Source organism: Podarcis cretensis (assembly GCF_951804945.1).
Source record: "Podarcis cretensis genome assembly, chromosome: 15".
Taxonomy (NCBI): Eukaryota; Metazoa; Chordata; class Lepidosauria; order Squamata; family Lacertidae; genus Podarcis; species Podarcis cretensis.
In genome coordinates, this window is record NC_137185.1 from 35,985,133 (window position 1) to 35,998,681 (window position 13,549).

Here is a 13,549-nt window from a genome sequence, read left to right on the forward strand (position 1 = left end):
GGCTTCCCCCACCCCAGCCCCGCACCTGGGGGGGGGGGAAATAATTTTTTTTCTTTATTTCCCCCCCAAAAAACTAGGTGCGCCCTATGGGCCGGTGCGCCCTATGGGGCGAAAAATACGGTATATACCACCCTATACCCAGAGGTCTCAGAGCAGTTTACAGAACAAAAATAAAAAAATAAAACCACAAAATATATAATAAAAAAGAGCAACAACCCAATACCCCCCCCAAACCCCCACATTTTAAAAGGGCATAGGATGTCAATCAAATCAGCCAAAGGCCTGGTTTAAAAGGAACACTTTTGCCTGCTGCCTAAAGGTATATAATGAAGGTGCCAGGCGAACGTCCCTGGGGAGAGCATTCCACAGACAGGGAGCCACTGCAGAGAAGGCCCGTTCTCGTGTTGTACAAGTGTGTCATTCTTCTTATTTCAGCAACACTGAAGACGGGAAGCCGACGTACACTCACCCCCACCAGACTGCTTTCTCCAAGGTGCACCCCACCACTTCCCCTCCCACAATGCTTTGCACTCTCCTTACTGCACATGACCTCATTTGAGAGCAGAACCCTTTCTCTCTTACGCAACCCTCTCTTTTTCATGGGCTGGTGTCATCAGGCAACTTCTAAGGCCGGCTGCTGACCACTAGAGCCTCCTGCCCCTCCTCGCCAGACCAAATGGACTGGGTCCTGCTGCAAGATGGGTTCCCCAGGGTCCAGTGCAAAAGCAGCCTGGAGAGCATTCAGACCAGAGCAGGGTGGTCTGTTTTAGAACAGCATATTTTGAGCTGGACACCCGCCATCCCTCCAGAACAAGAGCTTCTTGGCCTTCAAAGGGCAATAAAATCTGAGCAGCCAAGCACAAACCCACCGGCACTGTTCTTTCCTTTCCCCCTTTGCAATTCACAACACCAAGAACAAAAGAAGAAGAAAAAATAACATCTTTAATAGCTTAGTAACTGGCACAGATGGTACAGTATTCTGATCCACAACTGGTTTTATTTCTTAACACACATGAAAACACTGCACTGCGGAGCTCAGGGCGGGAGGGAAGAGGTTTGGGCTGCATTTAGCATTGCGCCTACGTAGTGGGACACTAAGTGGGCTGGGTGTTTGTTCTTTGCAGTTACATTCAGTGTCCAGGGTGAGAATAACCAAGTCCCACTGCTAGGAGCATAGGAAACTGGCTTATATTAGGTGACACCACTGGTTCAGCTAGCCCACTGGAGCCAATATTGGCAGCAGCTTCCAAGGGTCTCAGGTATGCTATCCATCCATAACTTGCTTTTGCTTTAACTGGAAACGCCAAGGCTTTAACCTGGCACCTTCTGCATGCCAAGCATGTGTCCTAGCACTGAACTATGGTACCTGAGCCCAAGACACACCGCTGGAGTAACCCAAAGACACACCAAACTCCCAAGCTATTAGGGAAAAGAGGACCGGGTATATTTCTACTGGGGACTAAAGTCATTTGTAGCAGCAGACTGGGCCTTGAAGTAGATTGTCAACATGTGAGTTACAAAACAAGATTTCACTGTAAACATTTTCACCGATTGGGGATGCTGCAGAGGAGAGATGAATACTTAGATGAGGTCTTAGTGAAGCAAGAGTGATGGCTGCTTTAAATGAACCTTAAGATATGTACAGTGGGGAAACAACTCGTTACTTTCTGCCACTTGGGACCCAGCATCTGGGATAAGGATGCTTTGCATTAAAATCTGGGAGTTCACCATTTGCCCAGGGTAAAAGTTTCTTCCCGCATGCGCTACTTGCAGGCTCGCTACTCAAGCTGTCCTGCCACACCCACACCCAGGCGAGTGTGTGAATGTCTGCCTGGAGTTAAGGTTCAGTTTGGCCTTCTGTCTGAGACTGCTCTACTCTGCAGTATTGCCTTTCCTCCAGGGCAGGTGGGGTTTAGGGAGTGTGGGAAAGGGGGGGGGGGATTTCAAGGAACTTTCCAGGCACAACAGCCTCTCGGTCTCCCACGTGAGGTAGGTCAGCCCCGTTTTTCTCATAGAGGGGACACAGGCACAGTATGGTTAAGTGACTTGGCCAAGATCACACAGCAGGTCAGCAGCAGAGTCAGGGAATTTCCCGGCTAACATACTGCTTTTACCTAGCAGAACTACTCCAACCATCAATTTTCCAGAGGAGGGGGGGGGGGAAAGGGACATTTTATAATGTGAGAGAGAAAGCGATATGCAGTCGACTATCAAAACTCGTAGCAGCAGTCTTCGGAGGATGAATACAACCTTAAAAAAGAGAAATCTTCCCAACCTGTGGCTCAAAAGCTGCCAGTAGCTTAAGCTTGCAAGTGCACTCTGACTCATCTCTTTCCACAGTGTAGCAAGCAGAAAACCGCCCATGCTGAACAGGTGCTTTTTAGTGTTATTAAAGGGTCTATGACCTTGGCCTCTGATAGGATGCTTGGTGGTACACAACACAGCAGTTTACCCATAAAGCATTTCAGTGGGATGGTGGAGGGGGGCTTAGTCAATGGAGCATGGCCATGGCACCCCCACAAAGACGGGTTTCCACCTCAGGGAAACCAAGTTTCTGATTAGAAATGTGTAATGTTCACAGCTGGAAATGTTACCTGCCCAGACCTAGTAGGGCTTAAGTCAGCTGGTTATCCAGAGCAGCTATCTAAAGTCACTTCAGCTAAGGTACCAAAAGTCACTTGTCAATCACTGGTGCTCCATTTGCTGGTTTTTTTTTAGAAAAATTCAATCTCTATGGATATACAATATTAAAATTACATGTGACGAAGTGCCTGCGATGCCCTCTGATTACCTGATGGTGTCCCACAGCTGTCAGCCCAAAGGGGAAGTCAAGTGCATAGTAAGGTCTATTAGAAAGGATTCCCCTCCCTCCATGGAAGGAATCGCTAGGGCCTTCTCCTGTTAGTGCTCTTTCACTGTCAAATTCTCCAGCTGGCCTTTAATCTCCCTCGGGACTTTGTCGCTAGAAGGTTTGTTGGGGTAGTCTCGCTCTCCGAAGATGGTGCTTCCGATCCGAACATTTGTCGATCCAACTTCAATCTGCAAAGCAGCAAAAAAAAAAAGCAGGAGAAAGATCACGGGTGTTTTGGGAGTTGGAACTTTGATCTGAAAGGCCTTGGCTGTCCCATTTGTAAATTAGTAAACAAACCAAACCCTGTATTGCAAAATAGGAGTAAGCAATATCAAAAGCGACACGATGGCCAGGAACAATTACAATGTGAAAAACTTTATGATAATTCAAAACATCAAAACTAAGAAACTGAAGTCTCTGAAAGTCCTTAAATGAATCACGGTGCCAGACTTTACCCGGCGGAGAGCAAGCTGTGAAGCTTTGTATAATCAGCAAATGTCCAGTTCTGATGTCCAACTCTGAACTCTGCTGAACAGTGTTTCCGGATAACAACTACTGTTTCGTTGAATTCTTCATCAGCCAATTAGTTCAACACTCATAAGTAGAAAGATATGTAATTTCTTCATTAACCATTCTTTTTTCAAGTAGATATAATATACATGAGAATGAAAAATACTCTGGAACAGGGCTCATGCGATTATGTAGTCCCTGTTCCAGAGTATTTTTCATTCTCATGTATATGTATATATAGACCCAAGAGACCGATTTATAAAACCCGTTTACGAATGGAACACATCTGAATAGGGTGGAAAGGGTGAAATGGCTGCTGAGCAACACCAACGACTTTGTTACTTATAAAGTAGCACTCTATGCGCTGGCAGCTAAGAAGATCAGGAGGAAGAAACTAGACAAAATAGTGGTCAACTGCAAAGGGGATTCAAATATTTAATTTGGCACACCTTACCTGAGAATCTTCTGCTATTCTATTCTATTTAATGCAACAAATAGTTTTAGTAGCCGTGACCATGATTTTATTGTATGCCTGTGCCCGATGATTTTTATGGTTATTGTTGTTCTTTTTTTCTTGTTTTTTCTTTTTGTTCTCCTTCTGAATGATGTCATGGCCTATGGCCTGTGCAATAAAAAATTTAATTGGAATTGGACATAATGGGTTGATGGCAGGATATTGGCTCCTTTTGGAGCTGGATGCTGCATGGGGAGAAATAACACATGAAGATACTCTGTGGGGTCCTAAAGAGCTGCTCCCTTAGTCCCTTTTTCCTGCTTCTGTTTCCCTTTCTAGTCCCTGGAATCTCTGTAGTGTATCCAGGGTGGATTTATTTTGATTTAAATCACTAGTCAGTAAGACTTGATTTAAATCTTTTTTTTTTTACAAAAAGACTCATTATTGCTGGTATAATCTTAATATTTACAACAAATTCACACTTTTGTGAACTGCAAAAACAAGCATCTGTGATAATACAGTAAGTACAATCTAATAGTTTTGCTAGGAAGGAACAGACCTTGCCATCTAAAAAGAAGGGAGAAATGATGTAAATAAATGAGGAGGAAGGACACAAGGCGAAGATGGGGAAAGGAAGAGATGTCAAAGGCTTGGAAGAAGAGGTAAGAGTTCAAGCCAGCTGCAAGGAGGAAGAAGTGGGAAAATTGGGAGGCAGAGCATCCCAGAGAAAGGGACAGTGGGAAAGAAAGGCTGTGTGCACACCATACATTGAAAGCACCCGGTCCCCCCAAATAATTCTGGGAACTGTAGTTTGTTATGGGTGTTGGGAATGGGGGCTCTGCTATGAGGTAAACTACAGTTTCCAGGATTCTTGATGGCAAGGTTAGGTGCTGAATGTATGGTGTGTAAACACTCAAAGTGTGGAATAGGTGAAGCTTAGCCAGGACAAAAGTAAAAGCACAGTGGAGATCATGAGAGCAGATAAAGAGAACAAAATGAAGAGAGAAGAACCTTTCATTGGATGAAGGGATTTAAATACAAGAAGTAGCAGCTTCTGTTGGGTCTGGTGTGAAAACAGAAGCCAGGCAAGGGAGAGCAATGGAAGAGAAATGAAGGCAAAGAGAGACACGTGCAGCATACTTATCAGTGCAACCCTGACCATGTCTACTCAGACGTTACGTCCTATTGAATTTAATGGGGCTCACTGCCAAGTCCATGGGTTTATGACGCTGCCTATGAGAAGCAGGGAAGCTGTCCACATGGGAAAACCAAGATTTACTCAAATGTTCCAGCATGAGCTTGGTTGCTCACTCAGAGGGCCAGACACTCTGCTAGGAGGGAGGGAGAGAGGAAGAAGTGAAAGGAGAAAGGCCCCATGATTAGAAACTGCAGAAAAAGAGAAAATAAAAGGCAATAGACTGACTTACTGCATGCTGGAAGTCTGTGGACATCCCCATGCTCAGCTCAACTTTTTCAATGGGGAGATTGAGCTTGTCGCACAACTCCTCACGCAAGGATATCAACATCTGCAGGGGAGGGAAGACAATGCAATTGAACTTGGCCCTCTCCTTCCTTAAAAGACAAGCTTTGCATATGAGTATTTCCCCCCAGATCAGGAATACCTGGAAGTCAGGGTTGGGCCCCTTACTGAGGTCGTGCCCAAAGCTGCCAATTGTCATTAAGCCCACAAATTCCAGGCTGGGACACTTCTGGAGGATGTGTGCCACTGTTGTTACGGTTTCTCCAGGCGGCAGCCCATGTTTACCTTTAAAAAGAAAAGCTTATTTGTTAATCATAGCATTTTAAGAGTTGGGAGGGACCACGAGAGTCATCTAGTCCAGCCCCCGGCAATGCAGGAATGTTCTGCACAATATGGGGCTCGAACCCACAACCCCGAGATTAAGAGTCCCATGCTCTACCAACTGAGCTATCCTGCCTTGTTATACATTGCATTTTTATTGCAACCTCTGGGGGAGGACCATGGCTCAGTGGCAGTGCATCTGCTTGGCATGCAGAAGGTCCCTGGTTCAGCCCCTGGCATCTCCAAGCAGGGCTGGGAATATCCTCTGTCTGTAATCCTTGAAAGCCACTGCCAGCCATTAATAATAATAATAACAATAATAACAATAATAATAATAATAATTTATACCCCCGCCCTCCCCAGCCAAGGCCGGGCTCAGGGTGGCTAACAAGCAATAATAAAAACAAGTTGAATGATTACAACTTAAAAACAAAATTAAAATACAACATTAAAATATTAAAATGTAGCCTCATCGCAGGAGGAGAAAGGAAAAGAAAAAAGAAAGAGAGGGAGGGAATCAAATTGGCTCCAAGCCAAAGGCCAGGCGGAACAACTCTGTCTTACAGGCCCTGCGGAAAGAAATCAGATCCTGCAGGGCCCTGGTCTCATGAGGCAGAGCATTCCACCAGTCTGGAGCCAGTGTTGAAAAGGCCCTGGCTCTGGTTGAAGCCAATCTAACTTCCTTAGGGCCCGGGACCACCAGGGTGTTGCTATTTATGGACCTTGAGGCTCTCCGTGGGGCATACCGGGAGAGGCGGTCCCGTAGGTAGGAGGGTCCTAGGCCGTGAAGGGCTTTAAAGGTCAAAAGCAGCACCTTAAATCTGACCCTGTACTCCACCTGGAGCCAGTGCAGCTGGAAAAGCACTGGGTGAATATGCTCCCATGGCAGAGACCCCGTGAGGAGCCTTGCTGCAGCATTCTGCACCCGCTGGAGTTTCTGGGACAGCTTCAAGGGCAGCCCCGCAGAGAGCCAATTACAGTAGTCAAGCCTGGAGGTGACCGTTGCATGGATCACTGTGGCAGGGGCGATACTGAGCTAGATGCACCAAGGGTGTGAATCAATACAAGGTTCCTCCAAAGTTCAATCCAACCCTCTGTTCCTCCAAGGAACTCAGGTGATGTATATATAGTTCCTCCTCCCTGACCCTTCTGTCCTTACAACCACCCTATGAGGTAGGTTAGGCTCAGAAAAACCGATTGGCTTGTTGGTCATTCAAGCAGCTTCATGGTGAATTTGCACCTGTGTCTCCTCTGTTTTAGTCCAACTCTATAGAGTCATACCTCATGTTACGTTTGCTTCATGTTACGTTTTTTCAGGTTGTGTCCCGTGACAACCCGGAAGTACCGGAAAGGGTTACTTCCAGGTTTCACCACTTGCGCGGAAGCGCTAAATTGCGCCGTGCACCTGTGCAGATACGGCACTTCGGGTTGCGTGCTTTTCATGTTGCGAAAGGGCCTCCGGAACGGATCCCATTCGCAACCAGAGGTACACACTATACCTTGCTGCCTTCCAGTGGTGAAGGCAGCCTTGCTAGGAAGAATCAGGGATCCCAACTGCTCCAAGAGCCAAGTGCATTCAGCTGCCTGTGCACAGGATTCCTTTTCCGGATGTCCTGCAAGGCACGCAGAAGCCTCAAAGAGCCCAACATCACCCTTCCATGCATTCACATGTCATACTTGTGCGTGTATGAAGGAGGATCATACAAAGAAAGTGCTGCTCTTTAAAAGAAGGCTGAAATGCAAGCCTGAACCCTTGGCATGTGAGAGGGGAGAACAACATCAAATCTACTTACTGTCTTCCCCACTGGTGTTCACTTGCACCATGATCTTTAGCTTCTCCAAAGACCCCTTCTTCTGCCAAGACCCGTTCACTCTGTCCGCCAGTTTTAGGGAATCCACCGTTTCCAGCATAAATAGGTTAGGTACCGCTAGATGACGTTTAAAGAAGAATCTGAGCAAATATCCATTGCAGAAAGCATCCCAGTTTCATTCAGTTTCAGAGTGCACAGTATGAGCTGTACTGCCAAGTTAGGGACCCTCGCATAAACTGTACGTTCTCTACCTGAGTAGCACAATGCTCCCTGCACCATAAGGCTATATCCCAACACTGGTGAAGGGAGACAGCTGGCCCTGCTTTTGGATGACTGGTTGAACAACAAGGCCTTTTGCTCTTTTCCGGTTTCTAGATTATTAATCACCTCTTAACTAACGTTTTCAAAATGTATAATGCAAAACAACATCTTAGAATGGGGAAGAGAGAACAGAAACCATCTTGTTCCTAAACCAAGCAGGAGAAAAGGGCCCTTTGCCCACGGCACATACAAAAAGCAAAAAAATAGCAAAAATAGAAGCTGGTCTCTCAGTCACCTTCTGCCTGATCTTATGAATTAACTAAATAAGTTTATCAATTGAAGGACCAGACATACGAGACACCATTGAAGATTACCACATTGCATTCAGATCCATTAACAGAGTTGTGCAAAATTACAACTCAGGAGGATGCAAGTACAGCAGCTGACCTACTGAAAACTAAGCTAAATCTTATGAAATGGCCATGACTGTGAAACTTAATTAAAACAACAATAATAATAATAATAGCATGCCACATAGTCCAAGTCCATGTTTGCTAACAGCAGCAGCCCCTAAGTCCTTGAAAAAATAAATCCCTCCAAGCCCCAATTTCAATTTTTGGAGAAATCACTGGTTCTGTGTCCTGCACTGTGCAAATTAACTGCATCTCAAAATCAGGATCTCCTTAAGTCAGAGCTGGTAACAGTAGTGCATTCACTGAAGTGAGCACATTACAACCCTCCCACCAAAGTACACAAAGGATTTATTGTTGTCTCCCTGCCCCCCCCACCCCAAAAGTGAGCACAAAAAGAAATTATTATTACCAATGAGTTTGTTGACATTGTTTTTCTGTAGGTGGCCTATGAAATGCCATTTAATCTCTGGACACGAAGAAAGAATCTGAGAACAGAGGCAAGTGAGTAGAATTTGAAATTCATTTTCATGCTAGGCATCCATAGAACACTTGCAAGTGAAGGGTGATTTCACTTTTATTTATTTATAACTCAATTTTCAAGGCAAAAAGCCGTCATAAAGTGGCTCATAATAAAGACAAAGGATGGTCCCTGTGTAAGAAGAGAGGGGCAAATCTCATCCAAGGTCCCTCAAATGTTAAAATTATTTTGATGGCAGTTAACACACTTAGTAGCAGTTTGCTGTCAGTGTAAATAACCTCTGCTGGGACAGATTCAGCATATAGGCTGCCATCTGTGCTTGAAAATTATTTCAAATGACTGGGGTTCCGCAACAAAAAGAAGCATCTTGGCCAAGATTATCTGCTATTTATACATAAAGAACTGAACAGCTACTGAAAGGCAAACAGATTCTTCTCTGAACATGAGCTTACTATTCAATTTTCTGAAACAAGCCTCTGCCAACTTGACAGAACGAGGATTTTATCTAGCACACAAAATGAACTTACTCTGGAGTCTGATGCCTTTTCTAGAAGTTCTTGGACCTGTAGAAAGTTAAGACATGGATTAAATTTTGCCAGGCTTGCTCTGCCTTACCTCTAACTCAACCACCTTGACTTACAAGTGCCTCTGTTCACATGCAATGCTAAACACCATGGTTTATTGCAGAGGTGGGAAACTGACAGCTGTCCACATACTGCTGGACTCCATTAGTCCTAGTCAACATGGCCACTAGTCCAGGAAAATGGGAGTTGTAGTCCAACAGCATCTGGACAGCCACAGCTTCTTCATCCTTGGTTTAATGCAACATGGACTAAGGACAACATTCCTCCCCTATCCTCCTCCCATGTGACCAGGAGGAAGACTTTTGCCACGCTTAGTTTCACAGTAAAAGAATGATGACTTAATGGTGCATTCAAACAAGGGGTCCTGGTTTAAAACAATGACAGTTTCATAATCAAAGGCTGGAAGCTGATTTGCTATAAAACTCACCAGAGTTAATCTTAAAGAAGGATTCCCAGTTCAAACATTAACACTAAGCCAAGTTTTTTTTTTTTTTTAAGTAAAACTAATCTTAGCAGAAGTCCTTCCAAGCTGCAAAGGAGATAGGGAAGTGCATGAGGAGGAAGAGATGTCAAACCATGGGTGAACATTACAAGCAAATGTGCATGGCATTAAGACAGTGAGTTCCAATTATGCCTCAACAGAAGGCAAAAGGGTTAATGTGCAGCGTTTTACAAGAGAGGCGATATCCATTTGTAAAACTGCTAATAGAGACTATTCTTGCGTACAAAGTCATGCGTCAGATTGCCAACTGCTCCCACAGTTATTCTGTCCAAGAAACTGCTTCAAACCACATTGATGCCCCTGTATCCAACATTAGTGCAATTATTTCCCCATGTCCACTCATATGCAACTCAAATTAACCAGCCGTAATATAACATTACTGCTGCATAGTGATGAGCAAACTGATATCTGCAGGTCTAGCTTACATTTTAAAGACCTCCAGAAGCCATTTTGAAATAAATGAGAATGTGGGAATGTGGCCAGATCCAGAGTTATCTCTGCTATTGTCACAACCTTTCAGGCCTGCCTTCATGACATCAGATTGCACCTTGCTGGTATACATCATGGAAGAGGCTGACAACAGCCGTGAAAACGGTGACTTCCAAGCTCTCTGGCAGAGGAATTGACAATCGAACCTCCAATATCACATTGCCTTTTTACAAATGATGCGACCACACTTGGAATACAATTGCCAAATCCCTGTAGATCCTGCTGCCTGAGGTGGTCGCCTCACCTTGCCTCATGCGTGAGCCAGGCTTGTCTTCTTCCTTCACAGACACGAAGTGTCCCTTATTTTTCAAAGTTTCAGTTTAGCAAATTTAGGATCATATGAAGAGTCTGATGGATCAGACCACTTAACCCAGCACCTTGCTCTCAGAGCAGCCAACCTGAGGCCTATGAGAAGCCTGAAAGCGTGACCTGAGAGCAGCCGCCTTCTCCCCATTTGCGAATCTTTTAAAGCCACTTAAGTTGTCTCTGTAACGTTTACTCCCCAGCTATGCCACAATTCTCCAGGGTGATGCGGGACTAATGAAATATGAGCTCCTTTTGTGAGTATGTCAGCAGCTTCAGGCCTTATTTCCTTCTGGTCCTGAAACCCAAGCAATGCGGAAACAGAGAGGACACTCACATAGTTTTCTCCAAAGCTGCGCTGCCCATGGTTGTAGGCCTCAATCACCATTTCCGCTGGCTTCGTTTTACTGACAGCTACAAGGCGAGGCTGTATAGCAGGCAATCCCTGTATTTGCAAAGAAAGAAATGGTCAGTGGCCAAGTGTACATGGGGACGCTCACAACTCTGTGACTGGAACATGGGAAATATTTATCCCAGGCCAACAGGCACTGATAAGAGATTTCATATTATCTCACATCCATCTTGAACTTTGTTTTTTAAGGGAGACAAGTTCATATGTTCTGTTTTGAGTTAAGGTGGGAAAAACACAAAGGTTCCTAAAGATTAACAGACACGTTATAGCATAAGCTTCCATGGATTAATAGTTCACTGCATTGAATACTGAAGTGAGAGGGAGGAAAAACGTTTTAAAACGAGGCTAAATGAGTATGAAATGCAATAAGTATTGACTATGACAACGCGAACACAAAGCTTAAGACAAGCCAAATGACTATCCACAACAGCAGCAACCGACAACAACACATCCGTTTGTGAATCTGCCCTAAGCTGGGCTTCCAACCTCAATTATTTTATTTATAATAAATTCAATTAGAGTAACTTTGAATGCAATCCCATAGCTGCTGCCCTGGGAGGCCCCGCTGAACTTAACAGCATTTACTTTTCACGGTTCTTAAGGCACGTTGGTTCTGACTTAATGATTCAAAGAGATCCCGAGTCTTGCTTTGTGAACATACATACCTGGAAGAAAGTCCAACTGTATTCAGTGGTGCTTAATCCCTAATAATAATATTTTAATAATATTTATTATTATTATTATTATTATTATTATTATTATTATTATTATTATTCCCTACTTAATTGCTTATAGGAATTTCTGGGATGAGGGCAGATACAGAACAGGACAGGGCTCCTGCATGCTGAGCAGATGTGTATAAGAGTGAATTTCAGCAGGTATAGCTTGCTGTGCATCAAGTCCCTCTTTTGCACATCTACTGAAAGGTACAGGAGTCCTGTCCTCTCTTCTGCATCCCACCACTTTAGCAGGACTGCATAGGGGACACAGCAGCTCAATGGCAGGGCAGCTTTTTCACCTGCAAAGCCCCTGGGCTCATTCCCCAGCATCTCCAGGAGGGGCAAGGAATGTGGAGTGCTGCTGCCAGTCAATCAATTCCATTCAGTTCACTGTCTATGGTCAAAGGCCTTCACAAGGAACAACAGAGGGCAAAAAGCAAGACATTTCTTCTATGAGCTTGCAGCGCGAGTCTATGATTCACAGCATAAAATTGCCACACGTTAATGTAACGCTGCCAGAGCAGATTTGGCTACCAGAGGTGTCATTTGCAGGTGTTTTTGCTTAAGAGTTCAACCATCACTTCCAAGGGGGATCGATCTGAGACCTGATGGAGAACATAATTGTTGTAGGAATTCTATGGTCTCAAACATAGAATAAATTTTGATAATTGCACAAGGTAAACACACATACATAGGTATATAAAGCACATGTCTAAAATAGTGCAGGAGAGCAATCCAAAAGTCATCTTGGGACTCCTAAATATTTCCTCTGCCTCCTTAACCCTCCTTGCTTGAGAACTCAGATAGCAATCAGGGGGAGTTCCTGAAGGGATTCCTCTCCTATATCTACTAACCTCCTTTGTATTAATTGTCATTGTTTGCCCAGATGCTCTGCATTGAGGGATGTCTAACAGCCATCCTGATTGTCCTATTAAATGCTAATGTTTTGTGTAAACTGTGTCTGGAACTATGTGAAACTTGCTAAATCCTCAGGAATATCACACCTTGGCCTGCCTGAGCCACAGTAACCCCACCTTAGGTGGGATGTAATTTCTGACTGTTTGTAGAAGGGACTGGCCTCCTTCTCCACGCCAAAATGCAACCACTTAAAAGAGATGTTTCTTCTTGGTTCTGGGTCTCTCATGCCTCCTTGCTAGGAGGGGAGGGAACTCTGTTGCAACAGAAAAATATGAAGCCAACCACCCCTCTTTTTCTAGATCACAATCAACATTCATCGTGCATGAGATCCACGACCCGACTACCTCCTTGCATGCCTCCCCGTTCCCTGTGTGCTACCCTCAGGCGTCCCCCCCCTCTATGTATGCCGAGGGCCTTTGCTGAAAAGGCTATGCGCGGGGGGGGGGGGCGCTGCTGCCAGTCAGTGCAGGAAACACTAGACTAGGTGGACCAAAATTCTGATCTGGTAAAAGGCAGCTGGCTATGCTCCTAAAAAAAAAAGGGGGGGAAATCCAGTAATAAGTTATTCGCGTTAAAAGATACATAGGCTATTAATAACAGCAGCAGCGAGCAGCGATCCGCAGGCCACGCCAGGTCTCTCCCACCCGCCGCCTCCAGGGCAGGAGCCGCCCGGCCGCCGCCGCCCGCCCGCTTCGCACCTTGGGCCTGCTGGCCGCCGCCTGCTGCACCCGCTCCTGGACTGCCCTGAGCGCCGGTCCCAGGCCTTCCCCGGCAGCCATCCCCGCTCTCCACATTCCTCAGCCGCGCCGCGGATCTTGGGCCGGGCTTCCGCCACACACGCAGCCCTCTCGTAGGCAGCCAATCGCCATTCCAAGCTCTGCTCGGCTGGCCAATGAGGATCGGAGGTGGGGCCCGGAGGAGGCGGGCTCAGGCCTGCGGGCTGGGCTCGGCCCTCGGCCATTTTGGAGAGGTCGGGGACCCGCAGCTCAGGGCGGCCGAGGGAAAAGCCGCTGCGGGGGAAGGGAAGCGGAGGGGGGGAATAC

The 13,549-nt window shown here is 45.6% G+C and overlaps 1 protein-coding gene across 1 annotated transcript; it reads right to left on the bottom strand.

Annotated features, from left to right (window-relative positions):
- Positions 1 to 924: 924 nt before the first annotated feature.
- PLPBP (pyridoxal phosphate binding protein) lies at positions 925 to 13,349 on the bottom strand. Its single transcript, XM_079955225.1, has 8 exons — positions 13,205 to 13,349; positions 10,795 to 10,902; positions 9,107 to 9,142; positions 8,511 to 8,586; positions 7,410 to 7,544; positions 5,438 to 5,580; positions 5,243 to 5,341; positions 925 to 3,039 (listed from the first exon to the last, which is right to left on the bottom strand). The coding sequence occupies exons 1-8, from the start codon at positions 13,298 to 13,300 to the stop codon at positions 2,902 to 2,904; spliced, it is 831 nt and encodes a 276-aa protein (XP_079811351.1). The 5' UTR covers positions 13,301 to 13,349; the 3' UTR covers positions 925 to 2,901.
- Positions 13,350 to 13,549: the final 200 nt, after the last annotated feature.